A 27,878-nucleotide genomic window follows, 5' to 3' on the forward strand; every position below is an offset into this window, starting at 1 on the left:
TGCTCGACAGAGCAGCTCGGGACCCAGGAATCGAGTATCGTTCAGTGGCGGTCGGGTCGCTTTGACGAGGAAAACATGCGAGACGGGTTCGTCGATTAAAACCGCGGGGGAGGGGCGGCGGGTTTTGGTGGGAGAGCTTCCTCGGTGACGTGTCGGTGGAGGAGAATAGGCGACGGCGATAACTGAGGAGACGACCAATGGGGAGGTCGGTCAAATGGCAGAAGGAGGAGAGCACAAAGGAAAGGGCGACGGCTCTTTCAGTGGGAGCAGAGCAGAATGCGCATCAAAAGGCGACGCGATTTCGCCAGGGGCTTCAACAACCGTGGAACAAAGAGCGGTGCAGCCAAACGGACCTGAGCCGCTGCCCAAGATCACGTGGAGTTCGCCGTAGTGCACCTACCCTACAGTTTCTGATCAGCATTTGAGGATTTTCAACCAAGCATCGCATCATCAAGAGATAAGTCGTGTGTTTATCTACGATTATGGTATGAGAAAGGGCCTTTATAATGAAGAGCTTCCTGCTGTCTTTTTAGTTGTGCTGTTGTTCTAGTTATCTCTACCTGCGAACGTAGCTGCGGACAGGTCACCCCCTGCTTTCTTTGAGAAGCAGAGCGTTATACTATCAGCTCAATCGTTATCCTCGGAGCGGCGCGATCCGAATTTCCACCCCCCCCAAACCAACTCTCGCTTTCTCGCAAGCTTCAAGATCTGGGACCCGTCTCGGCGGAAAGACGCGCTCCCACGCCGCCATGAACCTGACCAGCTTCGCCTCCTGATGGGCTGGGGCGATGGGCTGGAGGCCGTATGGCCGTCCGCTACTCTCAATGTACCCCAAAGGAACCGCAGCCATCGGGTATCCTGCGTTGGTCAGAACTTGCTTAGTGGAGGGGATGTGTTGCACTCACGTGCTGCCACTGAGACGCCTGCAAAGTAGCTGTCTGAGCAACACACGACAACATCCACACCTTGCTCTGAAGTGACTTTGTCGATTCCTTCCGTGGCTGCCCAGCGCTTACACTCCTCGAGCCACTCCGAAACCTCCTCATCCGGCTTCGATTCCGTGACGAGCCCCGAGAGCCTGCCTTGGTTCGGACAGTAGCCTAATGCCACACGTTAGATATGCTCTGAGGGATCGATCAAGTGCCATACCTTTGTCAAGCTCAACTTCGGCGTGGTCTTCATTGAACTGGAGGATCTGCTCCAAAGTTCCGACCTTGGAGAATTTGAGGGCTTTGAGGTAGCGCTCGATACCATTCTTTCCTTGGCATCCTGTTAAATCAAGTTAACAGGCTAATCATCGTCATCATCTTTCTCACTCGAGTTCCATACTAATGATCTTGTCCATCAAATCATCGACGTTTGTGTCACCTATCATGTACTCCTCTGGAGGGATGATGTATGCGTCGACAACCTTGACACCACTCTGTCGCAGCGTGTCCTTTGCTTGCTGATACTCTCGGGCCTGTAAAGTATGAGCAAGTTGGATCCCTGATTGACCGGAAGAGAAGGAAAATGCGCCAGTCGGATGTACTTACGGTTTGCTCAAAGTGCTTCGGATCGTCAACCTGAGTACCGGCGGGCAACCTCCACTTTTCGATGTCAACGAAACCCACTGAAACGTCCTCAAGCCTCATAGATGACACGGACGAGGCTAGACTCGTACCGCTGTGTGAGGCTAGAAGAGCATCACAGGCGAGAGCTACATCCAATGCTGATTTGCCAAAAGCGCCTAGCGTGTCAAAGCAAGCAGTCAATTCCATAACCCCAGTCATCGGGATGGAGCCTGGTGTGAGCTTGAGTGCATATAGAGCTGCAACAGCAGCGGGAGATACCATGGACCCAGAGGTCTCGGTTCCCACAGAGATTTGGGCGAACCCAGAGGCGACGCCCACTGCAGATCCAGTCGAAGAGCCGGCAGGTGTCTATAAACAGTGGGTTAATGTAATGAAAGAAGCTTTTTTGGAGTCTTACAGTTTCACCGCGGGGTTTCTCTCCGATCTTGTAACCAGTAGGGATATACGCAGGTTCGCACATCCCCCCAACGGCAGACCACCCACTCACGCCTCTGTCCACGTCAGTCAACCCCATGATTTGAGAGGGAGCCGTAGCCATAATGGGATCGGTCTTACTTCATTCCCACGAACTCCTGTTATACTGTTACCTCGAGGCACAACTTGAGGCCTTATTTCTCAGAAGACTTACCGTCATGTTGGCCTTCCCAAGAATGATGAGGCCGCAGTTGATCAACTGAGCAATTTTCGTTAGACGGTATGTACTCATGGAGGGCGTGGCGTACATTTTCGACGACTGGGCCATTGCCCGTTGGGCAGGAGTCCCAGAGAGCATAGGATCCAACGGTAGTTGGCATCCAGAGAGACGGGTCAGTAGCAATGTTGTCCTGTCGCAAGTCCGGATTAGCAACGTAACATGCAGACTAGAGAGGAAAATAAAGTATATACCTTGAGTAGAATGAGTATTCCGTGAAGAGGGCCCTTCACGTCCCCTCGTCGGCGTTCTTCATCGAGCTGAGCAGCCCAGGCGATAAGCTGAAATCTGGGAGGGGTAGAGATGACGGCCCTGCATTTCGCGCCTGTGGTGTTGTGTGCCTCGATATGCGAGAGATACGACTCTACAATCTCCAGGCTGGTGATGGTTCCTGCCTCGAGACGCTTGGGAAGGTCATCCGCCGTAGTCGTCAACACATCAAATAGGGGTGACGGCGGCTTTGGCGGTGGGATCTGTGGAGGGGGGATCTTGGAAGCCATCTCGTGGTTATAAGGTTGCTTCTGCAGAACCACTGAGGAGAAGTCTCTTGATGAAGTTGAGGCACTGAAAAGCACTTTCGGCGTGGTTTTGAGGAGGTGGTTATTGATAGGAAAGAAGGCGCCCTGAAGGTTGAAGAGGAAAGTTTGTAACAAAGAAACCTGTTGGCTTGCGGCCGGAGGCTGATTGTGGCTTCTATTGTCCTGACTGACAACGGTTTCTGGAGGAATTTGAGGGAGGGAAAGAAAACAAGAAATTGTTTTGGCAGGATTTTCACATGAATCAATCTCATGTATTCTTGCACTGCTGCGCCAGTGGCATGGCACGGCACGGTGAACACCTCAATATCGAACGTGCAGCCCCCCAAATCTGCTATGGATAGGTACCCAGGAATCAATGTCAGCCTCAGTTAGAACGGCCTGAACACAAAAACATAGAAGCTTCAATATTTTGGCAAAGGGCTTGATGACTTGTTTTTGTTAATTGTATTATTTTTGTCTGTATTTTGGCCAATTCTCACGCTTTTTTCCATCTATCAATACACTTGTGATCGTTCCCTCACTGCTTTCGCGTCGTAGTCGTCTGCTCAAACTCCCTCTGCACCCGAATGCCCTGCAAGAGAATACCCTCTCCACTATCGTCATCCCTATCCGGGTTCGACTTGTACGTCTTCACGGTGAGCTCATAGCCCTTCGTGTCAGGCCTCAGCTTAGCATCCGACGCCGTGGACAGGTCTCCGAATCCCGACCCCTTCATCAATCCATCGGAGTCGGTCTCGTCGGGAAGTCGATAAAAGTCATCCCCCCTCGAGCTGGTGTTGGAGTTTGACCTGGTGCCTTTGTTGGTATCCTCCCGTGAGGCCAGCCCCTGGGCACTCCTGTCCCCCTTGGATCCGAAAGTAGGCCTCGAACCTGCGCGAACGGTTGACGCAAGACTGCTAAGTCCGGTAAAACGAGCCACGAGCTTCAGGACTGGCAACATGGTCGGTAGGTTCGCTGAAACAATACCCGCCGACATCTCGATATCCGTCCAGCCGACCGTCGGGGCGAGCGTATACGTAGGATCGGAGTTGCTGTAGGTGAAGAGGACACTCGTTCGGTAGGCTGAGGCGAAGACGACGAAGAATCCGAGGGCGAAAGCAGTGGTGAGTCCAATCTTCTCGGACCTGCCCAGCTGCAGCTTCCAGATGGGTGGCAGCGGCAGCATCAGGATGACGACGTCTGTGAAAATGGTGCTCGCGGCGTTGGCGATCCAGGTGCCGACCTGGTTGATGCAGCGACCAGGAATGTCCGGATACCAAAGCTTCTCGACGGGAATGCAGATGAAGATGAAGAGGAAGGTGATGCAAATGACCCATGCAAAGACAAAAGTGCTGACGATCCAGGCCATCTTCTTGAAGTAGGGCACTCGGAAGATGCGGTAGTACATGACCAGCAGGCTCAGCTTGGTCCAGCCAAGGTTCCAGGCGTAGAGCACTTCGGCCACCACCAGCCACTTTGCCATCATGACGATGTCCTTGGGGTCGACCTTGTCGGCGTGGAGGCCCATACCGCACGAGTGCATGGCGAAGATGAAACCGACGACCACTAGATTCCACAACTAAGAGTGTCAGATGGGACACTGATAACTGAGGAAACACACTTTACTCACCATTGAGAATATGATAATATAATCGTCCCACCATAGTTGCTGTGCCTTGAGATGTCGACTAAACAGTCGTAGGCCGACTGAAGCCAGTGCCAGGACCGTCATGCACACGACAACCTCGACAGTCCATGGCTGGATATTCTGGGGGTCAAAGCCCGGCAGACCAGGAAGTACAGAATCAGAAGACGACATGTCTCCTACAATGAAACAACAAAGGAAAACCAATATTATCTGAAAAGAGAAAGAAACATGAACAATTTTGCGAGTGGGCCAACCTCTACTCTTGAATAACCTGCAAGTCAAGTTCGCCGAACCTGGCCTGACGAGTGAGTGAGCCCAAGAACTAGTTCGCCCCAAACGAGTGACATCTGATTCTCTTTTTGCGACTCAGGCAAGGGTCTGAATCAGTTCGTCCCTGCTCCGTGGAGCCGGTGTCGTCGGTAAGCACTCTAAGCGGGCCGCTTAACCAGAACGAGCTGGACAGCGTTGCAAGTGCCGGTTGATGTGGTGGAGCCTTGCCTCGGCTTGTCGGCCGTTGGATGATTATGCTCGTACGTCCCTGAAACGAAACAAAGTCACAGATTCTCGAGCCTCGTGTAGATGAATTGAAAGAATTGTCTTTTCACAACGGTTTGTATACCCAATTCTTTAGTCTTCAACGGTCCGGCCCGCTCAGACGTTGAAAACTAAACCCTCCCCGGGAGGAGAGGCCGTTTTCTCGCGGGTCCGTCCCTCGGGGACCCGTCCCTCCCGGGGCGGAACGGCGCCGCCCCCTCGGAGCAGTATCCCCTTCCGGCCTCGATCTGCCCACCATTTTGCGGCGACACCAGAATCTGCTGCAAACCATTGTTTGCCCCTGATCGTCGCACGCAACTACGCGGGCGCGAACAGACGCACGCACCAGTGCGGACTTCTATGGAGTTGGTACATAGCGAGCTTAGCCCCAAGAGGAGAGACGTTTTCCTCGCTTTCCCTCTTTCTCCTCTTCGTACGTATACCCTTTTCTTTTTCCTCAGACCAGTCTTCGCTTGCTAGGAGATCTTCATCAACCAGTCGTCAAACCATGGCTGCCAAAACTACCATCGTTGTTCCCCACCTGGGCGGCATCAAGGCCGGCTACCGTCTCTCGGGCGATGCCGTCGACCCCAGCAAGCCCACCGTCGTCCTCGTCAACTCCATGTGCACCACCTCGTCACTGTTTGACGCCCAGTTCAGCAGCAAGGCCCTGACCGACGCTGTCAACCTGCTCGCCATCGAGCCCCTCGGCCATGGCGCCACCTCGTCTCCCTCGGACCACTTCACCTACTGGGACTCGGCCGTCATGAGTCTCCAGGTCCTCGAGGCCCTTGGCATCGACAAGGCCTTTGCCCTCGGCACCAGCCAAGGCGGCTGGATCGTCGTGCGTATGGCTCTCCTGGCCCCTGAAAAGGTACGTCCCTCTTAAACACGCCGGTTCTTCCGGGGACGGTTCCTAGTACAGAAGCGGAACTTGTAGCTCACCCACTTAGATCATCGGCGTCCTGCCCCTCGGTACCTCTATGGACTACGAGTCTTCCGAGTCCCGCGAGAAGGGCTGCTGGGACCCCAAGACGTCGCTGCGCCCCTTCTACGAGTCTTGGGATAGCGCCACTCCCACCTCAGACTTTGTCGTCGACGAGGTCTGGCGCGGCCTGGTCTCCTCCGTAGGCTTTGGCACCAACCCCTCAGCTGAAACACTCTCCTTCTGGGATGAAACCCTCAAGCAGGTGTACAGCGGCGATGAGGGCCGTAAGAAGCTCCGAACCGCCGTCGCCAACCTCCTCGAGCGTGATGGCCTGTTGCTTCGCCTTCGTGATGTCAAGTGCCCTGTCTACTGGCTTCAGGTATGTCACTCGTCGTTCCCATCACATCATCATATACTCACGCACACCCAGGGCCCCGAGGACCCCGTGTTCGGCAAGAATGTCCCTGCTGAGCACATCAAGCTCTTCACCTCAAGCCCCGAGGCTACACTCACCTTTGTTGATGGCGCCGGCCACTACCTGAGTGCGACCAGCCCCAAGGAGACCGAGGAGGCCATCTTGAAGATGGTCAAGAAGTATGCGTAGTGGATAGACCCTGTTGGATAGCTTTGAATCATTAGCTTTGAATCGTTCTGAACAAAACAACCCATCACGTTTCGTCTCCATGTAATCACAACCTTATTCACTCAGCCGCTCAACCCAACTGCCGCTTCCTCTCCCGCAACCCAAGCTACCCTTGTGAAACTCCCTCCGTTGCGGCGCGCGGGCGCTAGAAGCTTCTGCCGGAGACGGCGCCAAAGTCAATTCGTAGCCAAGTTTGGTCGTCGGTGGGGTCATTCCTTGGAGGCTTGAATGTCTTTGTCGCTCAGATCAATACCCGTTTTGGCTCTCAGAAACAGCGGACCGAAGAGTTTGATTCAAGTCGACAGTAAGAGAACTCATAGTGTTCTGACCCCTTTTGCTACGACTCAAGTTGTTGGTCACCGCGGTGTCGCCATTCGCCACATCCAGAGAAAGGAGATTCAACAGCCCATAGCGTCCGGCTAATTCCGACTATTGACCGATTCATGGCAAATTCTTGACTCGAAACTGCAACCCTGCCGGTGTATGAGAACTAGTCTAGTTGTGAGAGAACTGGGTCTCAGTGACTCGATTAACATGTCTCCATTTTCTGTCTCTTGCCAGTGTAACGTTGTCAGGCCGGACCTCCCGGTTTCTTAGTTGTCGGGTTATAGGTAAAAGTATTCGGCGACTAATGTGTGGTCATGCGTCAATTACGGCATTTGTACGGCAATGACATGGGTCTTATTATTCCGTAGTTGATATCCCGCGGGGTTTGACTTAACAAGACACGAACTTGGACTCCAGGCTGAGTATGAACTGCTGAACATGGGATAAGTATCCCTGCTATAACCTCGGCTCATATACATGACCACGCATCCCCTGGAAGTCTACTCTATGCCTTGGTGTTACTATCACAGACCTTATGATTCCCCCAAACTCCTTAAAGATGCCATGAGACCGTCCACCTCCGTTGAACAGTTAGAACGCAATCAGTCGGTTCGAGGAGACTAATCCTCGGATGCCATTCTGCACCGCCTCGAAACGCATGAAGCTGCAGCTTTCGCTCTCCAAATGATTGATCAGGCCCGCCAACGTCGTAAACTCCTTGAAACACGACCTGTTTGGGCAGTGGTACAGGTTCTGCTGATGCCGCGGGGATTCAAGGTGTTGGTTGAGACTCGACAAGTGCCGGAACAAGGTGTGACAAAGGTAGCACTCGTACTGCCGGTACCGCGGGTTCCAGGCGAGTTGTGTCGCCTCGTAGGTAGTCGTGCCATGCCATTCGAGAAACTTGTTTGAAATGTAGCCGTTTGGGTCACGCCGTCTGACTTCCCGGTAGAGTTGATCTCGATCAAGGGGCGCTCTCGGGCAGCAACCGCGCTCAAGGTGATGGGTCACACCAGTCGCAGTTCGGTAGTTGGCTCTGCAGAAGGGGCAGACAACATCCTGCCGATCGTCATGGCGACGATGTCGAGACGACCTGAGATGCTGGTGCTGTCAGGTCTATGGGTTTGAGGACAAGACGGGGGGCGAACAAACCTGCTGCATGTTGTTCCAGTTAGAAAACCCGCGCTCGCAATCAGAACAGTAGAGGTGATTGTTGACCTCGTGTTCTTTGCGATCCTCCTCCTCATCAAAGTAACGGTCACACATCTCGCACTCGAACTCTGGCGCGTCGTGTCCTGTGGCCTCGCAGTGCTGCTCTCGGGCGTGCCATCCGGCAGGGAACTGCCTCTAGCAAGTTCCACAAAAGAAGACCATCTTGGCGGAACGGACAGTGCTTGAGGATGTAGGCGAACAGTAACTGTAACAACGTACAAGGTGAGGCAGAGAGAGGCTTAAGGAGAAGAGGAGATGACAGCGGAAAGGCGGGCAGGTGCAGAAGATGAGAGGGAGGAGAGCACGTGACGAGTAGCAACTCCTGAAGCCTGGCTGTATACGAACTCAGAAGGAAGGAGGCACCGGCCCATGGACTCTTCGATACCTGGGTGGTAATTCCCAGTCATCGAGGCTTTTCGAGAGATGTCTCCAGAGAAGCACGGAATTTGTAGTGAATGTGGTCTTGCGCACCAAGTGACACGGTTCGAGATCGAACATGGCGCTCGCGGGGGGGCATCCGTAAGGCTAGGTAGATACCTGGAGTCTGGCGACCAGGCAAAGCAATGTCAATTTGCGGTTGATAATAAATCTGTGGTTCAAATACCGGGAAATGGTAATTAGTGATGGGTCCAACTTCTAAGCTACATGGCATTTTCTTGGTCGAACGTGGCAGTCTGTTCCATCTTGTCAACATATTCCGGCTCTATATAGGCCGGGGCCCAAACTCGATAATCCTGTCTGATGACACAATATGCTTGATATCTGCCTGTATCTGCTGGAAGCGCATGAATCTGCACGTTTCGCTCTCGAGATGGTTGATGAGAGCGGCCAAGGTGACAAATTCCTTGCGGCAAGTTTGAGATGGGCAATGATATAGTTTCTGCTGGTGCTTTGGTGATGCCAAGTGACTTCTCAGCCCGTAGAGGCTGCTGAATAGCCGATGGCAGAGATAACATTCGAATGCTTGACATTGAGAGTTCCACGCGTCTGTTGGGTTGACCTCAAAGATCCTGTCGCCGTACCACCCAAGACCCTTGATTGAGATGACTCCATTGGGATCGCGCTCTCGGATCACTCGATACATCTTGTCACGATTCAAGGGAGCTCGGGGGCAAGAGCCGCCTTCAAGATGATAGACCAAGCCCGTGGCCGTGCCATACGAGACTTCACAGAATGGACAGGTGACCCCGGGACCCTGATGCCGTCGTGATTTCAGGTGCTAGAAACATTAGCATTGGTGTCTGTCTATTCACCAGAAAGGCTGGTTCACCTGGCGGATGTTGTTCAAATTCTGGAATTCACGATTGCACTCGCCGCAGTAGAAGTGGTGCCCAAACTCATGATGCTTGACCTCTTGTACCGTTGGCGCCCTGAAGTAACACAAGCTGCATTCGGGAGCATCTGGGACCCAGTGGTTCTCCAGATCCATGTGATCGCGTCGATCATGCTCGTCATCAAAGTAGAAGCAACACGTATCACACTCAAATGCTGGGGGTGAATGCCCTGCCGCTTGGCAATGCTGGTCTCGAGCCTTGGATCCCGCAGGGAACATTCTCTGGCAGGTGCCACAGTCGAAGATCATGATGGCTGAATGGATGAAGCACCGCAATTGATCCAGGAGACCTTGCTCTAAAGAATTGTGGGCTAGAGAAAGACTATGATGACTCAATTGCTTATGATAATGCTGATAGATGACAGAAGGGAGAAGCAAGCCTCGACCAGGACGCGGCTCGGTGTGCTTTCCGGGTGAGGCTGGAGCTAAACATGGACTGCACTATCATGGCGTCTCATGTTGGAGACGATTCCTCCAAGCAGACATGCGATACTGCATTTTTCTTGAGTTTTTTTTAACCTGAAAGAGTACATAGAGAGAAGCAAAAGCACTAGGAACCCGATAAACCAGAAAGGGCAGAGATATTGGTCCGCATTGTTTGAAGGCTGCTAATGGCAGCGGTGTAGTGAAAGCTATTCTCGGTGAGCGGAATAATGAAAGACCGAGTACGAGTCCTTGTCAGTTCAACGCCAAGATTGGGATTTCAGACTCGCACGCTGTCGCGAGGAGAATGTCCCAACCGATGCCGAGACTCTTCCGTGCTCACAGCTTCGTTTATGATCGCATCTATGGCCAATGTCCTGTGCCAAATTTCGGCGTTCATATTGCTGGGTTAGGTTCCCGTGGTGACAGCCACGTCTACCACGGCTACGGACAGGATCTGCAAATACTCGATACGCAAGTCGAGCTGTTTGTCCAATCATGAATTCTTCATCGGGGAATACTGAGCGCTACTTTCGCTTGCGGCATGTCAATTTGGCGAGTGGCTTTTAGAAGCAGCGCCTCGTCCAGCATAACAACTATGGAGGATAAGAAGCGGCTGCAGCATCGAGGCCAACACCTCTTTGGCGAGTGCTCGAATAATCAACTCCCCACCCCGACTGGTTGATTAGGGCCTCAGAGCACTCTCAACGCCATGGGTTAGTAGGTCAGGGACTATGGTTACGGAGCAAGCTGAAGGCTTCAGGACTCGGTCCGGAGTTTCAAGTCCTGGGAATTGAGAACTCGACAAACCAGGCCCGAAACCTTGACTGAGCAGCCATCCCTGGCCGTCTTGTTGAGAGACTGGGACGCCTTACACACCGATATCAACCAGACTTCACAACTCTTATGAAACAGCATAAGCTGAAAATGCACGATGCTCAGCACGCCGAGATATGTCGTTTGCCAACCATGCAAGCTGCAAACGACCTCTATCGCACCGAATTACGGCCGCCTGCAGAGGCCCGTTCACTTGCCAGTGGACCATCTGCTGTTTCACAAGCCTCATCTCCGCCTTTTCCTGCGTTGATATGGAGTGAGTATGGAGTCCCCAGATGTCCGGGTCGCGTCACTTTGGAGTTTTGCGGGCGCCGTGCGCAGTCGTGGTGAGGCCATCGCCAACCAGAGCCGCAATCACTCCCCGTGCCTTGCTCCGGATCCGCATTGATTCGCCCGGGGAAGCTGGGAGAAAAATAGGGGCATGCGATATTTTATTCTCGAGGGCAAACGGGCCGTTTTTTTTGCACCGGAGCTGTTCTGTTCTCCAGCGACAGGCATAAAGCTCCGAGTAACGGCCGGCCTCTCCACGGCCCCGGGTGGACCGTTGGGACGTCGGAGGTGACGCAAATGCCCAGTTTTTTCATGTCTCGGAGTCCGGCCCTTGTTGACTGCTTGTTGTCAGCTTGAGAAGCAGTTCATCGGCATATTCTTCCAATGACGGATGTCAATGGACGCTGACTATGTGAGGGGGAATGATCAGCCTGTGCAACACTGTCTCGCGTCACAGCGCGTTGAAGATCAATCCATGTCGGCACCTCCAGAAAAGCCAAGAGACCTTCACCGTAATCCGCTTGTAATGCCGAGACTCGTGTCTTGGACAAAGGTGTTTAACGGCCAGCTAAATTGCTTGGCCAAAAGCAACAATCCCCAGATTCTCGCGTGCGGTCAAGGACGAATGCACACCACCTCGACTGACAGCCCTCGTGACTCGCAAGAACAGAACAAAGAAACAATGCCCAGCTTCCATTCCAGATCGACATGGCTTGTGCGGAAATGGCACCGAGGCGATGCCGTCACCGAAATCTCTGTCGCTTAACATGACGACGGGTATCGGACTTTAAGCTTAAGTATGACATCATCGCTGCCACTCACGCCCAAGATCTCCTGCGCAAGCTGAACCTTCCAGTTCCCACACAACGAACGACGTTGGCTTGGCCCCAGAAACCCCAGCATCCACTGCCTCCATTGAGGAGAAGCCAATAGACCTGAGGTCCAATCATGCCATCTTTACGGCCCCTGCACAAGGGACCACCCGCCTTTACAACTGCTGTCCAAGACTCCTCCGTGGAGCAAACCCCAGAGCCGGCTTCCCCCCAAGCGTCTCCGGCGCCACTGACATCGGCCCTTTCTCGTCTCCGTTAGAGGGTCAACAGCCACTTGGACCTCCGTTCCGCACTCCTTCCTGCTGCGGTGACCTATTCCAGTTCTTGGAGATCTGCGCTGACACGACCATGGAGGAGATGCCTTCCCCCATGACGACTGCCAAGTTTAGTAAATGATGCTCGGTCACGACCAACTTTGGCAGCTACTAGTCGGCCTCGCCGACTTTTGCAACGGGGGCAGGCAGGTTTGGAGCTGGGGCAGGCGTGCCTAAACTTTGTGCCCCCGGGTCTGTGATACACTCTCCACTTGCATGTCTTGAGGCAGACGTGTTTTCGGTCTTGGTATTAATAGACCCGCTCTCCCGCCTCCATCTTCTGGAATTTGGAACCAGATATTCATCTAGTCTTATTCTTTCTCCCAAGACATCAGCCGAGACACGTTGGATACAATGTTGGGCACAAAGTAGGTTCTGTTCCGCCTGTCTTGCCTGGGCATGGCTAACGGCATTGTTCTCCAGGTCCATCAAAGTCAACGGCGCCGACTGCGGTGCCGAGTCCATCCTTTTGGGTGTCGTCACATCTATCGGCGGCTTCCTCTTCGGATACGATACCGGCCAGATTTCTGGAATGCTCCTCTTTGAGGATTTCATCAACCGATTCGCCCAAGGACCAGCGGATGACAAGAAATGGGTGCCTATCATCCAGTCCCTAGTCGTCTCTCTTATGAGTATCGGATGTCTGCTTGGTTCTTTGTCTGGTGCCTAGTAGGTCTTGTCCCCCCTGGATGGCTGACCCAACAACTTACACCACTATAGCACGGCGGATTGGTGGGGTCGACGGAAGAGCTTGACTTTCGGAGTCATCGTGTTCATCATTGGTAATGTCATCCAGATAACAGCGATGAACTCTTGGGTTCATATGATGATGGGTCGCTTTACCGCTGGTCTCGGCGTCGGCAACCTCTCGGTCGGCGTTCCCATGTTCCAGTCCGAGTGCTCTCCCCGTGAGATTCGAGGAGCCGTCGTCGCCTCGTATCAGCTCATGATTACTATCGGTATTCTCGTCGCCAACATCATCAACTACGGCGTTCAGCACATTGGTGATTCCGACGCCTCTTGGAGAATCGTCATTGGCCTCGGAATTGCGTTCTCGCTCCCCCTCGGAATTGGTATCCTCTGCGTCCCCGAGTCCCCTAGATGGTTGGCGTCTCGAGGCGACTGGACCACCGCTCGAACCTCAATGGCCCGACTCCGTGGCATGAAGAACGACCCCAACAACAAGCTCGTCGAGGATGACCTCAATGAGATGCGAAAGATTCTCGACCAGGAGCGCAAGGCTGGCCAAGGAAGCTGGGCTGAGTGCTTTGTGCCCAAGACTGAGATCCCCAAGCTCGTCTACCGCACCTTTCTCGGCATTGCGATCCATTTCCTGCAGCAATGGACTGGCGTCAACTACTTCTTCTACTTTGGTGCTACGATTTTCAAGTCTCTCGGCATCGACTCTATCTTGACACAGCTGATCCTCGGCGCTGTCAACGTTGTCATGACCTTTTACGGCCTCTACGTGGTGGAGAAGTACGGAAGACGCTGGCCCTTGTTCATCGGTGCTCTTTGGCAGTCCGCCTGGCTCCTGATCTTCGCTAGTGTTGGAACTGCCATTGATCCCGCGTCGAACCGCACCGTGGGCATCATCATGATTGTCGCGTCGTGCATGTTCATCGCTTCTTTCGCGGGTACATGGGGTCCCATTGCTTGGGTCGTTATCGGCGAGTCATTCCCTCTGCGCACTCGTGCGAAGCAAGCTTCTCTTGCTACTGCTAGCAACTGGCTTGGAAACTGTAAGTCTCAGCGGTCTGTGTTGTTTGACGTTATACTAACCACTTATCACAGTCATGATTGCGTTCCTTACTCCTCTTGCCGTGGATGGAATTAAATACGCCTATGGTTTCGTCTTTTGCGGAACAAACCTGGCTGCTGCGGTTATTGTCTGGTTCTTCCTCTACGAATCGCGGATGCTCAGTCTGGAGAACGTCGATCTCATGTACGGCCAAGACCACCTTAAGCCTTGGAACAGCTCTAAGTGGACTCCTCCTGGCTACATCACACGAGAGCAGAGGGACGAGTCTTATTTCCGTCGCATGAGCGTTGCCGGCGGCGGTCAGGAGAAGTCCAGGAACAGCGATGTCTCGCACTCTGGTGGAGAAACCCGGGAAGAATATGTGTAAAGATTACAAGTAGTCATCAGATGCAGGTGTCTGGCGCATTGTTTATGGCGGAATTGTCACTACATTCTTATAGAAGAGCAGGCCTGTCGAGTCTTCAGCCGCTTATGAATAACGAGGATTGTGCCTCATTGCATTATTCTTGCTAAACATTATTATACCAACATGGTCCATCAACCATCTTCTCCCAACCTTGTGCTTTATGCTCGCTTTCCATAACAATATACTTGTGTCTAGCTCTTTCAGTTTGGCGCAGTGCAGTCTTCCCGGGCTTGAAGGATTAATGGCTTGGAGACAAGTGAGAAATGGAAGACAGAGCGAAGGTTCAACGCTCTATCACTGGTATGATGAGGGCAATCCGACGCTTGTGACAAGTCTAGAGAAGAGTGCCGTTCAAGAGGTTTATTTCAGTGGCATTTATGCCGGGTATCAAAGTCATTCGCCTGCTAGTATACATCGAATATCACTCTCACCCAATCCAGTCCTATATGTATATACCATGTCCCCCAAACATCCGGCTCAGATCTGCTTCTTCTGCTCCCAGGCAATCCTGTATCCCGAAACAGGGTGTAGGATCTGCTCTCTTAGATATAGATATCGCAGAACAGTTCCAGCAGAGATGATCTTGTCGGGATCAACTTTGCCTATCGATACTCTGACGTCGGGCCGCCCCTGTGCCACGGCCACGCTGGTCCAGGCATTGATCACTTTCTGGTCAACTTTGGTGATGTGAGTGCTGAGCCAGGTAATCTCGGTGACTGTGTCCTTAACACGATATCGAAAAACGGAAGCTATCCCTTCTTCACCGCCCCAGAGCTCCAGCAGTTGCAGCTTTGGCATCTTCATGGCTGCGTTGGCTGCCGCGCAGAGGAGTCCGTTGACCCGGCTTCTCGAAGATGACTTGAGGATCCGGGAGGTGAGTGACAGGGTCTTCAAGTTCTCCCAACTAGTGGTGCACTCTGTCCGCGAAGTCCAAAACGGCTGGAAAAAGTCCTTGGCATCGATGAGGAGCGAGACGGAGATGTTCTCGAGGTGTCTGCCGTAGTTCCGTAGATGCTTGGCCAAACCGATGGTGATGACATCCCTAGATGACCACTCATGGAAGATGTTGACAGTGTCTCCGTACAAAGACAATGTCTTGACCGACATCGGCAAGTCCAAGATGAATTTCCTGGCCATCTGGCACCAGAGCGTCTCCTCTCCGGCGTCCACGCACCGCCACCGTTCAATGGCAACTTTTTCAAGGTGCGGCAGGCTCGACAATGCTTCGATGAGTGAGGCCGGAGAGATTTCTCGAAACTGTGACCGACGGATCAAGAACTTGGTGATGACGGAGACACTTGGGAGTTCTGGCGCTTCGTCTTCTCGAATCGGCGGCATGTCCTCTTGCTCGTGAAAGTTGAACTCGAGCGGCTTCCATCCGAACAAGTCTGCCACGGTTCGATCCCACATCTGCGTCCCAAACATGCCCCCAAGTCCCCGGTAAGCCTTTAAATAAGGGGCGTAAACATCTCCAGACGATTTATACGCCTCGACAGAGTTGGTTTCCAGGTACTCCTGGTACATATCGACGTCTCTCTCAAAGAAATCGTCCCGCACATGTTTACCCCTGTCGCTCGGGGAATGAGCACTTAGCTCAAAGGTAAAGCTCGAGTTCCCATCATGGTTGCAAGCATCCCATTTTGCAATGATATCCCAGAGGTCAAATATTGACGTGGTAAAGATCCTGTCGGCTTTCCAGAGGACGTGTTCATCTTCTTCGCCCTTGCGCCACACCCAGAGATGCTTTGGTAGCAGGATTCGGAGCCAGAGGTGCTTGATATAACTTCTTCTGGCACCTCGGACGACAATATCGAAGTCTTCAATGTCGTATTGACTGATGGTCAGGTGTCGGAATGTCTTGGCCTCGAAGAATTCTCGCCAGTGCTTGTTGATGCATGCGAAGGAGGCCAGATCTCTGGACTGGGCCAGCTTCGAGAGGACCATTTGCTGGATCTCTTGTGGGAAGGAGTAAAAAGACAGCATCTTGTTGGGATGGCGGCTGGGAGACAAATGACTGGGAAAGGGATGGGCCAGGAAGAAATATGCCGGCGATATTGGCAAGGCTTCGAAGCTGTTCCGGCCCGGAAGACAGCGACGAGGGGCGTGACGAAAGCCATAAAGACGAAATGCTCGAGATATAATATCCGAGAAGCTTCTATCAGGTCGGAGAAGGAGGCGTGTCTCTTGTTCAAGAGGCGCACACACCGAAAAATCGAGCGCTTGGAAAAATCAAGGAGGCACGCGAAGCAGCCCGTAGGGCGAGAAGGTCGATGCGCGCTTACGACGGGTAAACGAAGAACCATCAAGTTCAGAGAAGGCACCAAAGCTCGCCAATAGTATGTGGGCATACCCGTGCTGCGTCTAATGCAGAGGCTTGAAGAAGAGGCCCGAGATCGCATAGAGAAGTGATGCTGGATATATAGGCGAGGAGAGTCGCAACCTTGAGTTGAAGTATATATTCAGCCATCAGGAGGGGTTTTTCTTCTTCCATCGTTGCAGTGGTGTCGAGCCTTTGAGTTGAGCGCTGCATGGCGTGCAAGGTGATGTTAATCTGAGGTAGAATATGAGGTAACAGAATTAGGAAGTATTTCTTGGTTACAATAGGGCCTTTGGGCCCCCTTCTGAGATTTCATTGTTCACCTGGTTGGCAGTGCCAACGGCCGACGTGAATTAAGGCTATCCTTAAAGTCCCACGCCAGCTGGAGCTGATTAGAGATTTCGGATGGCGATATAGTTTATATACAGACTCTTTATATATAGAAATTCTTCATACTTTATCTAATCCATCGTATCATTAACGGCGTCATACCCCCATCTAAGACATCACGTATTAAGGTGACGGCTGAATATAATCCAAGGTGAGTGTGGTGGCTTCAACAGCACAGCGGCCGGCATTAAAACGAAGACTGCCCATATCAAAAACGGATCTCTTGCATGACAGTGTAAGTACTACATGCACTGTAGGCATATCACTGTACGTATATTAACCACCAAGTAAGTGAATGCAAACGCATCTACCCACACACCTGACACCCGGCTTGTTTGCTCTCTTCCAGTTTCTCCAAGTGAATCCCCGTCTGAGCGTTTTCAAGAAACCTGCCAATGAATGCTTCGTGCCACATTGATTACATACGTACATTTGTTGTGAACAAAGAGATAAAGACCCCCAGCGTCCTCCACACTCTTTAACTTTTCCATCAACTTTACTCGTGCATACATGTCTCTTTAAACGTTGTTGCATCAAAGTAAAAAAGAAAGCATCACCTTTAGAAAGATGTCTCCTTGTTCGCATGAGTCGCTTTACACCGACTGCACCGCCATCGCGGACCGAATCGGCTTTAAGAGACCCTCCCTCGAAAGACGTCTTCTCGCAGCTTCTACCTCTGGTAAGAGGAGAAGAGACACGTTCCCGATACCCGAAGATGCCATGATAGATGAGGAGACGTTTCCCGGGCCCTTGGTGCTGCCGTCAGACTTTTTGACCCAGCTCAACCCCGACACGCCCTTGTATCACCAGTCCTGCAAGGTATGGCGCGGATACACGAGAAACGAAGTCGACGAAGACAGAAACAAGATCTTTGTTCTTCCTCCACCCATCTTTGGCGAACCTGTTGGAGGGGATAGCGATTCTTGGGGCAAGCCTATCGTCTCAGAGTCAGACACCACTCCCGAGTTGTCAAACTGGACTGCGTCATCAGCTCAGTTGAAGGACCTGAACGACTATCTCGCGGCGTTTTACCATCCCATGACTATCCAGCAGTCTCTGATGCAGCTCAAGTGGCGCCCATACAAGGGCAAAACGCCAAAGGAGGGACAGACGTACATCGGCCTGGAAGTCCCAACGGTTCGCGACATCTTCCTCATCAGATGCCGCCCAGGAAAAGACGGCGTCTCGCGAATGCAGGTCTACGCGCCCGACCTCTTGGATGCTGTGTTGAACAGGATGCCTCCCAAAGCACACGCAACTGTCCTTCTGGTTGACTTTGATTTATACGACCTCAACGATGATGAGAATAACAACTTCACTGTCACGAAAGCATATGGTGCCTCCCGGATCGTCCTCGTGTCCACGTTCCGCCTGCATCCTGCCCTGGACGAGATGCAAGACATTGATCGGGAGCATATGTGGCCTACTAGTCACTGCAAGGCTTACGCTAATGGCTTGATTGCTCAAGAAGAAGAGATCCAGACGGCGAAGCGACTTGAGATGTCCAACGACGAGCCCCTCGAGTCCGACGAACCACCAAAGTCCATTTCGGCAATCCCCGCTGCGATTGAAGCATACAAGAAAGCCCCCGAGCCAAAGACCGTCGACGATCTGACCGGCGTGTGGCTCGCCCGTGTCGCTTTTGCCGTCTCCCGTGGATTAGGCTACTGCTTCGGCATGGAACACTGCACCTACTACGCATGCATCATGCAAGGCGTCTCCAGCACCAGACAACAGAGCCACATCCCTCCATACCTCTGCCCCATTTGCACGTCCAAGCTATCATGGGAGCTTGGCCCTCTCCTCGACAGCGGGTCCAAGATCAGCCTCCAGCGGCGCTGGGTAGAGGAGCAAGCCGTAGCCCTCAAGGAGTTTTGTGGAAAACGAAACAAGGTGGCTCAATTTTCTGCATTTGAGGCCTGGCTGGGCAAGAGAATCGAGGATATCGGGGAGGAATATCTGACTGATTGAGGGTTTTGAGCTGCACCTGAGGTTTATGCACAATGGAAGGATGAGCTCTATTGTTGTGTTTTTGGTCTGTTCACTTTGGGAAATTTGGATTTACTGCTGCACCAGGGTGAATTATCTATTGAGCATCACGTTTTTAGAACATAAACAAAGGTAGTTTGCTACCATTGTTGTCAGTAATAAGAACAACCCGTTCGCCCTCCTTTTCTTCTCCATCTCCCTCATACAAAACCGACACCAACTTGATTGCATCTTCGCTTCACATCGCTTATATACGCAGTCAACAACAGAAACACCGGAAACCGTTTGCCTTGGATCTTTTATTTGCACTCTTCTTTTTCTTCTCACCCATCGACAACATCTCCCCATCATGCTCTCCCTGCCGAACCAGACCAGCAAAGGAGCCCTCGAGGGCATCTACACCTGGTGCCGAAATTGCGGTGCTGGCTGCATCGTTCCAGTCGGAGAGAAGTTTAGAGGCCATCTCGGCGAGCGCAGTATCTACTGTACCAAAGAGTGCTGGTGGCAACACGGCCAGGAGCGAGGGTTCACGCCCTACGGCGGCTATACGAATCCCATCATCTGCGAACCACCTCCTGATCCCGACACTGTTATGCCCATCTTCACCCCGAGACTCTGGCCTACTATGTACAGTCCCTCCGTTACCATGACGCGTCGGGCCTCCGTCCTGTTGCCCGAGCTTCCTGTCCCACCCCCTCAAGGCCCAGTCCCAACGCCTCGCTACAGGAACTTAAACCGTCCTCATCCAAAAGACATCTTGTGGCCTGCGCCCGAGATGCCTGAAGGCAGCTCTGGATACGGCTATCCCAGCGTCAACTGGCTTCATTACATGCCCGACACAGAGGTCTACGGCTACCTGATCGACTCATTCCGCCTTCGCATGCAGGATATCAAGGGCCGACCAACAACTCGCCTCGACATTTTTTACCGGGATTGGAACAAGGACATGGCCGGCTTCAAGCACTATCTCGACCTGGCTGAGGAGACTCCGGGTCTTTTGCCCATCGAGTGGAAGTTCAAGAGGGATGCGTGCGAGAGTCTCTGCAAGTTTGAGCCATACTACGACCTCTCCAATCTGGACGCTATGGACAAGCCGTCTATCATTATGCGCCACGACGGCGACCGCAGGTGCATTCGCACGCTTCGAGAGCTGGCACAGGCCGTGTTTGGGTACGCGCCTGGAAACCTCAATCTGACCAAGTTGTGAGCAGCTGTGGTATCCAACCAGAGGATTTTAGTTTTGTTTTCTACATTGATTGCACGCGATACCCATCTGACATTGCGCGAGGGAGTTTGGAGTTGAACTTGATCGTGTGTGAGGGAAAGGGATGGGTGAATGACATTGGTTGCTGGTGATGGATGGCAAGAGGGAATAATGGAAAACACTGAAGAATGGTATCACGCCCAGCAATGACAACCGGGGATATTGCAATACCCGAAAGGATGGCAATGTTCTTTCAACAATCATGTACTTTAGTCGACTATCAGCGGCCGAGATGCACCAATCAAACCTCTTGTCCTCGCCTATCAACGGCATCCACATCTGCATCCCGAGACATCAAAACGGATTCCGTATCGGGCCAAACGGTATCAAACCCGAGCTCCGGCTCCGGCCATGTCGCAATACATTTCCACTATTGGCAACGAACTGTCCCCCCACCAGCCTCTTCTATGTCTCCGAGAGACACAATCATACTCCTTCACTTTCAATCAAATCGCAACCATGGTGATGAAATCGCTTACCGCGCTGGCGACCGTCGCCGGCGCCTCAGCCTTTGTCCTGACTCCAATTGGCGCCAATGTCCAGAAGCCCTTGGGAGGCGGCTTTCAGTGTGATCTCCCTCCCGTGCTCAACCCCACCCGTGACGGACTTCCTTCGGCCGATAGTCTGTTCTCGTCTCACGATGCTCTGCTGAGGCAGGTCAAGAGGCACCAGGCCGTTGTGCGGGTTCCGTCAATCTGCTACGATGACCTGGGTGACTTTGACAAAGATGAGCGGTGGGCGCCGTTTTACGACTTGCATGGCGTGTTGGCAAAGACGTATCCAGCAATGTGAGTGGTGCTCTTTGCTTTCATGCCCAGTAACTAATCAGATACCAGCCACAAGCACGCCAAGCTTGAAAAGGTCAACAGATTCGGCTTGGTGTACACACTCGCTGGGAGCGACTCGACTCTGAAGCCATACCTTCTCGCAGCTCATCAAGACGTTGTTCCCGTTCCTGACCCATCAACATGGACTCACCCACCCTTCGATGCCTACTTTGACGGCGAATGGCTCTGGGGCCGTGGTTCATCCGATGACAAGAACAGCCTGACTGCTCTCCTCTCGGCAATTGAGACGCTCTTCACAGAGACCGACTGGAAACCAAAGCGTACTCTGCTTCTGGCCTTTGGTTTTGACGAAGAGTGCTCCGGGTACCGTGGCGCCGGCAAGATCGGCGACTTCCTCACAGAACGATATGGAGACGACAGCATCGCCCTGATCCTCGACGAAGGCGGCTCAGGAATCCAGCTCATCGACAACACACTCTACGTTCTCCCAGCAGTAATGGAAAAAGGCCACATCGACATCTGGGCAGAGCTACACACCAAGGGCGGGCACAGCTCCATCCCCCAGCCACACACAGGCATCGGCATCGTCGCAGAGATCATCTCAGCACTCGAAGCTAACCCATACGAGCCAAGGGTTCTCGAGGGCAGTCCAGTGTACAACCACCTTGTCTGTACAGCTAGGTACTCGCCCGATGCCGAGCCCAAGCTCAATGACCTGCTTGAGAGGGGCGACCTCGACAAGCTCACTTCGGAGCTGATTAGCGTGAACCCCACGGCTCGGTTCCTCATTCAGACGACGCAGGCCGTCGACATCATCCAAGGTGGGCAAAAGATCAACGCCCTCCCCGAACTTGTCACTCTCGGGGTAAACTACCGAATCGCCCCTCAGGACAGCATTGCCAAGGTGCAGCACCGTTTCATCGAGAACATCTCCTCCGTGGTGAAAAAGTACAACCTTAGCGTGGAGGCGTACGCAGACGACAAAGAGTACCAGGCTCTCTTTGGCAGCAACGCCGCACCAGTTGGAGACTATGACGGCCGGCTCATCGTAAAAGCAGCAGAAAAGTTTGACATCACGCCTGTGTCACCTACAAGCGGGCCAGTCTGGGACATCTTTTCCGGAACGATCCAGCACACCTTTGCCTTTGACGGCGGACGAGTAGTCCCCGTTGGCGAGATCATGACGGGCAACACGGACACAAGACATTACCTGAGTGAGTTTCTAGTTCATGCATGTTTTAACTTGCAAATTCTAACGGGCTTGCAGACCTTTCGCCACACATTTACCGTTGGACGCCATCCAGACAACGCGGTTCGGAAAACATCCACACGGTGGACGAGAGGGTGAGGATGGACTCGCATCTGGACATTGTCAAGTTCTACTATGATCTGATCCGCAACCTGGACGCGGCGGAGCTGTAGACTAGTGCAAAAAACTGATAGTCAGGTACTGCTACCCTCACGATGATCAATTACAAAAGCCTCAATCCGTCCGAGACATTTAGAAACTTGAGGATGAACCCCCACGTCCAAGTCCATGAAAAATCTCCACTTCTCCACCTTTTTCTGCCCTTCTCCACACTTTTCTCCTCTTCTCTCCCCCAACACTCAGATGCCGACGATTGCCTATTCCCGAGACCGAAGGAAGAGAGGGTCAGCCTCAGAAAATCAATCAATACCGGTTTTCCTGCACTTTTCTTTTTACTGCCCCCAATGTGCCAAGACCGAGGCCAGCTGACACTCCTTCTTTTTGTTTAATCCTTGTAAATTGAGGCTGATTCTTCCATTTGCCGTCATCATCTATCACCTCTTTTTCAAGCCTGTTTTGTGTAGCAACTCTCCGACGCAGAGATCCGCGTCCAGGATCACCATCTCAAGATGCTTCAACCCCTTGTATTCTCTCTCTACCGTGGGGGAACATGAAAAATCACTCTCAAGTCCCCAAGTTTTTGCCCCAGTGTAGAATTACGAATCCCTCGCCTCTGACTTGCCCGTTCTTCGCCCCAGTTTACATAATTGTCCAGACCCATTCCTTCAAGGGATCCCTGTTCTGCACTACATGCGGGGTTCTCCACGATGTCGCTTCGTTCTACCCTCGTCATCATCGTCAACCACTGGAGTTGAAATGAAACGTCCGACGCCGGGCCTCGTGCGTTCTTTTTGCTCTCTTTTCCGGCCTTTGCCGGTTTGACCTTCAGCTTGCTCCTCCAAAAGAGGCAACCTGATGCGTGCCTTGTCTGCTGATCATGGGCCCAGCCACTCAATGTTGGTTGCACAGCCGCTGGGGTCGTGACTTGACTGTGCCGCTCTCGCATCCATTGTCGGGGTTTTATTGCTTGCGTCTGCGTCTAAACGTGGAGAATCATGCGTCGTCTTTTCCGCCTCCCCCAGAAAAAAGGAGTTACGAAAACCCAAGTCCCGAAGTCCGAGGTGCAGATATTGACCTTAGGTGTGGCAAGTTTGCATCAAGACAGACAGCTCTTGAAGATTAAAGAAGTCATCAATTGAATATCATTTCCAAATTCATTCCAAAAGACTATTAAAGAAATATCGCTCGTAATAAAATGTACAACAGCTGGACCAGATGATCGATCCCATGGCTGTGTATGTATGTATGCATGTGCCCATGCCCAACGCCACAACACCATCTTGTGCTTGATCTAGGTATCATCATCGCTAACCCGATGCAACTCCGTCATTAAGACTTTTCTGATATCAAATCAAATCAAAGCGTCGGCTCCAGCTCCATGACTTCTTGGAACCCCCGGGCGATCACGTCCAGCTCCTTCTGCGACGGCGCCACGCAGGGTCTTCGAGGCTCGCCCCCGTAGCCAAAGTAGTGGCCCAGCGCCGCCTTGACGCCCACGAAGCCCGTCTTGATGGCCGTCCAGTCGGCCTTGGCCACCTGCGCCTGCAGCTGTCGGGCCTCCTTCCAGCGCCCTTCGTCGGCGAGCTCCATGATTCGCACGCACGCGCGGGGGCACAGGTTCGCGAGGCCCGAGATGGTGCCGTTGGCGCCCACCGCGTGACCCTGGAGGATGAAGTCTGCGCTGCCGCCGCCAACGAAGAAGCCCTCGGGGCAGTCGGCCACGATGCGGGCAAGCTTGCCAGTGTTGCCGCACGTCAGCTTGACGCCCACCACGTTGGGGTGCTTGGCGATGCTGAGGATGGTGTCGGATGAGAGATCGCGGCCGGCAGCGGCGCCGGGGAAGTTGTACACGAGAAGAGGGATAGGGCTCTTGTCGGCCACGTCATAAAAGTGCTGTACAACGAGGTCGTCGGGGAGCAAGCCGCCGTAGTAGCTGGGAGGGAGAACCAGGGCATGAGTGGCGCCCGCCTTGCCGGCGTCCTCGCACAGCTGGGTCGTCTCCTTGGTGCTCTGGGCGCCGCAGCCGGCGATGAGGGGGATGCGAGCGCCGGTGGACTCGTGGAGGATGGTATCCCTGGCGACGCGGATGATGGCGGAACGCTCAGAGTGTGAAAGGTGCGCACACTCGCCGTTGGAGCCGTGGACGACGATGCCAGCGACTCCTGCTTCGAGGAGCTTGATGATGTGCTTCTCCAGGGCTGGGGAGTCGACCTCGTCGTCGGGGGTGAAGAAGGCGAGGGTGGGGACGTAGACGCCGTCGCCGAGTCGTAGTTGAGGAGCTTTTGGAGAACCCATGGTGGGAGATGTGAGGAGTGTAGCAGGCATGAAGTCTGAAGTGAGATGTGATGTTGTATATGGATGGGGGGATGTCGTCGTCTTATACGCAACAACAGATGCTTAGCGGATACAGGCAAGACAGGGAAGTAAATAAGATGGTATGATAAGGAAATCTCGGCAAACAAAAGGGCGTCAGCTGCTCTTTTATGTCCACCGCAGGACCAGGGCGGCCCTTGGAAGAAGGACGGAGTTGGAAAGGCGGCCTTCGTCATGAGGCTTTGCTTAGCCAGAGTACAAGCCTTGGTCTAAGCGGTGTCAACTCGGCAGATGGACGCTCACACGAGCCAGCAGGCGCAGACAGGGGGTCCTTTGGCGTGGGGGTTAGCTCTGATCACCAGGAAAGCCACCGGATGCCTGGGTCAAGCGGGGGAGGCAGAGTCAAAAGGCCACGCCGTCCTCCGGCCGAGTGCCTCCGGGCCGCACCGGGAATCGCCAGACCTGCTCGCCCGAAGACCAGCACGCGCGCGAAGAGGAAAGAGAGGACTGGGCAGACCGCCCGATGGAGTCTCCAGTGGGGGTACCAGTCGTCGACAATGAGCCCACAAATGTCGGGGACGATTCTCGTATGTGTGCGTGTAAGCCGTAAACAAAGGATGTACAAGCACGCGGATGACCTCGTGAGAGTGCCCAGAACGATAGGAGTGCGGACGCAGACATGCCAATGGTTACACAAAGCTGAGCCCGACTGTCTGACTTGCGTAAGAAGGGGGCTTGACAGGCAGCCTTCAGAGAGCGACGGCGCCCTCCACCAACAATCATGATCAGCACGACAGAAGCAGGTACCGTCCGAGAGCGACGTCTCCTGATCAAGGCTCTCACCCTCCAAGTTCCGAAACTGGTCATTGTCGACGCAACGCAACTCTGTAGGCGCCCCCCGGACCCAGAGCCCGCCGTCCCCTAGGCGTCCAATGGACCGACGCCCATTTTCCCTAATTGACCAAACAGAGAGCGTGTATATCAGGCAAGGTCATGCTGGGGGAGGGACCCCCACGCCTTCTTCCCTTTGGACGCAGAGCGTCAGCTCCTCTGGCCGACCAATGGCAGCCCTGAATTGGCACGCCCAGCTTGCTTCGCTTCCCTGGCCTTGGGGCTTGTGTGTAACTTGAGAGGTAAAGGGGGGGAGAAGACTAGCTCGGGGCGCATGGGTGGTCTCTCTTGCCTGCGCCGGACTTGATACCAGGCATGGAAGAAGGAAGCAGAAAGTGCTGGGAAGGGTGAATTTGTTGATTGAGAAGAGCGTGGGGGGTTCAGATACTTGAAGGGTTAGGTACTTGGAGGTAACTTACGATAATGGCGACGCGACACTCGCCACACTTTTCTTCCCAGCTTCTCGAATTGAACACAGATCAGATCTCGCGAGATGAATTGGAGGTCTCTCATTGATGGAAGAATGCTAGAAAATGCCATCTTCAGCCATGTGATATGATCGACCACACCTGCGTCCTCGATGTGATGGATGGATGGGCTTCCGAACAGACCGAGGCCCGTGGCCATGGGACAAGAGCCAGACGCCACGGGCCACTGCAGCCGGGGCTCCTCACGTGCTGCCCAGAGGCGTGGGGGGTTCTGGTCTCGCATCTTGCTTTGTTCCCTTCTCCAAGATTGCAGAGAGTTGATGATGTCGGATTTCTTCATCCAGGGCCCTTGCCCATGCCTATGCATCTCGCATTCCATGTTCCGGCACTTACCCTGGCTCCCTTTGCCGGCGGTCAGTCCATCTTTTTGTGACAAAGGAATCGTCAGGCTGTGGAGATTGCGTGGTGCAAGATTCATGGTATTGCAACGCTGATGACATGACTCCAGTTGATCAAGTACCGAGTAGAGATGAATCTACAAGCCTATCTTACACTACCTCCAAATGGCCATGCAACTTGCTCAAACCATCTAGGCTTCCCCGCAGGCTTTCCCTGATTATACTCAGCCTTGACTCGTTACAGCCTTGACTCGAGCGGCTGCACGGATCCTTTGCGAGCCCGGGGAAGTTGGGAACTCCAACTAAGCCCCAGCTAGACTCGTCCGCCGAGTCGGGTCCTCCACGCAAGATACCCGGCGTACCCCGCGACGCCCAGCAGCGCCAGCCTCCCCACCGCCGAGAGCAGGTTGTCGTTGGCCCTCGCCCTGCTCCTCTTTATCATCCTCTTGCTGTTCTCGCGGAACATCTCGCGGTCGTTGAGGCGGGGGAACGGCGCCTCCACCATCTTGCCCGTCTCTGGGTCCTCGACCATGGGGATGGGGACGCCTAGATGCTCGCACAGGGGTGCCCATCCGTCCGTGATGGTATACTCGATGCGGCGCTCGGCGGGGATGCGCTCACGGAATTCATCGTACTGCGCCTTGTACCATGCCAGAGCCTTGTCCTTTTCTTCACCGTGATCGTACTTGAGCACATGCTGCCTCAGAGCCTTACTATAGCCAGCCATATTGCGCAGACTGGTATCAAACATGAAGGAGTAGATCATGGACAGCTTTCGCCCCAAACCCTGCGGCTTGGTCATGAGATAAATGCTGTTAAGCACGCTGTCGTACCACTCCTCCGGGTCGCGGTTCAGGATGACCACCTTGGCCTCCGGGTACGCCTCCGCGAGCTCGGCGCCGAGAAACGCGGCGGGCGCATCGCACACGGCCTGGCAGTCGCCGAGCAGGCGGTCATAGTCGGCACGGGTAAAGGTGCCCCGGCCGGCGTACTTTGCCTCAAACGCCCGGACCCATTCCGGGGCCTGCGATGTGTCCTGGATCATCGAGTGCATGTGGTAGCAGTCGTGGAAGCCCAGCTGCCACAGGGCGCTGCGAATGCCTGCGAATCCGGAACGAGTCAGCTCAGATCTCTGCTGTTCCTTTCTTCCCCTTATCTTGGCCGCCACACACTGTTTATCCATGCACGGAGGACGTATGGGCTGCCACGCATCCAAGGCACACCCCTTTGTGACACCCCCGGGCATTGCGTGATTCGGTGAGCGGACGGTGAAACCTACTCAGCGTGCCTGTGCGATGCACGCCGCAGACGATGACGCGCATAGGGACGATGCGGTCGGGGAGTATAGCCACGGACCCCTGGGATCTCTTGGTAGGTGAAGCCATGATTGTTTGTGTGCTCGTAGTGCGTTGTTTATGCCGAAGATGGGGCGATTACGACGACGGGAGATTGTTGAGATCTGCCGGGTAGGTATGGAT

General features: G+C 53.6%; 11 protein-coding genes across 11 annotated transcripts; 5 read left to right on the forward strand and 6 right to left on the reverse strand.

Moving 5' to 3' along the window:
• Positions 1-867: 867 nt before the first annotated feature.
• On the reverse strand, positions 868-2,765 carry NCS57_00219500 (uncharacterized protein; the record flags this gene model as incomplete). The annotated part of the gene is made up of 9 exons (XM_053052229.1): positions 868-1,100; positions 1,150-1,269; positions 1,330-1,462; positions 1,536-1,922; positions 1,972-2,065; positions 2,130-2,146; positions 2,203-2,247; positions 2,297-2,398; positions 2,460-2,765. 9 exons carry the CDS (start codon positions 2,763-2,765, stop codon positions 868-870), a joined length of 1,437 nt encoding a protein of 478 aa, XP_052917475.1.
• A 556-nt stretch (positions 2,766-3,321) lies between these two features.
• NCS57_00219600 (uncharacterized protein) lies at positions 3,322-4,602 on the reverse strand (the record flags this gene model as incomplete). The annotated part of the gene is made up of 2 exons (XM_053052230.1): positions 3,322-4,362; positions 4,414-4,602. The coding sequence occupies 2 exons, from the start codon at positions 4,600-4,602 to the stop codon at positions 3,322-3,324; spliced, it is 1,230 nt and encodes a 409-aa protein (XP_052917476.1).
• An 871-nt stretch (positions 4,603-5,473) lies between these two features.
• On the forward strand, positions 5,474-6,497 carry NCS57_00219700 (AB hydrolase-1 domain-containing protein; the record flags this gene model as incomplete). Its single annotated transcript, XM_053052231.1, has 3 exons — positions 5,474-5,839; positions 5,919-6,272; positions 6,324-6,497. 3 exons carry the CDS (start codon positions 5,474-5,476, stop codon positions 6,495-6,497), a joined length of 894 nt encoding a protein of 297 aa, XP_052917477.1.
• Positions 6,498-8,778: 2,281 nt separating this feature from the next.
• On the reverse strand, positions 8,779-9,657 carry NCS57_00219800 (C2H2-type domain-containing protein; the record flags this gene model as incomplete). The annotated part of the gene is made up of 2 exons (XM_053052232.1): positions 8,779-9,294; positions 9,346-9,657. 2 exons carry the CDS (start codon positions 9,655-9,657, stop codon positions 8,779-8,781), a joined length of 828 nt encoding a protein of 275 aa, XP_052917478.1.
• Positions 9,658-12,439: 2,782 nt separating this feature from the next.
• NCS57_00219900 (MFS domain-containing protein) lies at positions 12,440-14,214 on the forward strand (the record flags this gene model as incomplete). Its single annotated transcript, XM_053052233.1, has 4 exons — positions 12,440-12,453; positions 12,509-12,754; positions 12,806-13,827; positions 13,880-14,214. 4 exons carry the CDS (start codon positions 12,440-12,442, stop codon positions 14,212-14,214), a joined length of 1,617 nt encoding a protein of 538 aa, XP_052917479.1.
• A 516-nt stretch (positions 14,215-14,730) lies between these two features.
• On the reverse strand, positions 14,731-16,236 carry NCS57_00220000 (uncharacterized protein; the record flags this gene model as incomplete). Its single annotated transcript, XM_053052234.1, has 1 exon — positions 14,731-16,236. The coding sequence occupies one exon, from the start codon at positions 16,234-16,236 to the stop codon at positions 14,731-14,733; it is 1,506 nt and encodes a 501-aa protein (XP_052917480.1).
• Positions 16,237-17,527: 1,291 nt separating this feature from the next.
• Positions 17,528-18,931, forward strand: NCS57_00220100 (uncharacterized protein; the record flags this gene model as incomplete). Its single annotated transcript, XM_053052235.1, has 1 exon — positions 17,528-18,931. One exon carries the CDS (start codon positions 17,528-17,530, stop codon positions 18,929-18,931), a length of 1,404 nt encoding a protein of 467 aa, XP_052917481.1.
• A 367-nt stretch (positions 18,932-19,298) lies between these two features.
• NCS57_00220200 (uncharacterized protein) lies at positions 19,299-20,156 on the forward strand (the record flags this gene model as incomplete). Its single annotated transcript, XM_053052236.1, has 1 exon — positions 19,299-20,156. The coding sequence occupies one exon, from the start codon at positions 19,299-19,301 to the stop codon at positions 20,154-20,156; it is 858 nt and encodes a 285-aa protein (XP_052917482.1).
• Positions 20,157-20,672: 516 nt separating this feature from the next.
• On the forward strand, positions 20,673-22,423 carry NCS57_00220300 (M20-dimer domain-containing protein; the record flags this gene model as incomplete). The annotated part of the gene is made up of 3 exons (XM_053052237.1): positions 20,673-21,001; positions 21,050-22,215; positions 22,269-22,423. 3 exons carry the CDS (start codon positions 20,673-20,675, stop codon positions 22,421-22,423), a joined length of 1,650 nt encoding a protein of 549 aa, XP_052917483.1.
• A 1,303-nt stretch (positions 22,424-23,726) lies between these two features.
• NCS57_00220400 (uncharacterized protein) lies at positions 23,727-24,695 on the reverse strand (the record flags this gene model as incomplete). The annotated part of the gene is made up of 1 exon (XM_053052238.1): positions 23,727-24,695. One exon carries the CDS (start codon positions 24,693-24,695, stop codon positions 23,727-23,729), a length of 969 nt encoding a protein of 322 aa, XP_052917484.1.
• Positions 24,696-26,713: 2,018 nt separating this feature from the next.
• NCS57_00220500 (uncharacterized protein) lies at positions 26,714-27,785 on the reverse strand (the record flags this gene model as incomplete). The annotated part of the gene is made up of 2 exons (XM_053052239.1): positions 26,714-27,501; positions 27,680-27,785. 2 exons carry the CDS (start codon positions 27,783-27,785, stop codon positions 26,714-26,716), a joined length of 894 nt encoding a protein of 297 aa, XP_052917485.1.
• Positions 27,786-27,878: the final 93 nt, after the last annotated feature.

The sequence above is a fragment of the Fusarium keratoplasticum genome, chromosome 2, assembly GCF_025433545.1.
Source record: "Fusarium keratoplasticum isolate Fu6.1 chromosome 2, whole genome shotgun sequence".
Lineage (NCBI taxonomy): Eukaryota > Fungi > Ascomycota > Sordariomycetes > Hypocreales > Nectriaceae > Fusarium > Fusarium keratoplasticum.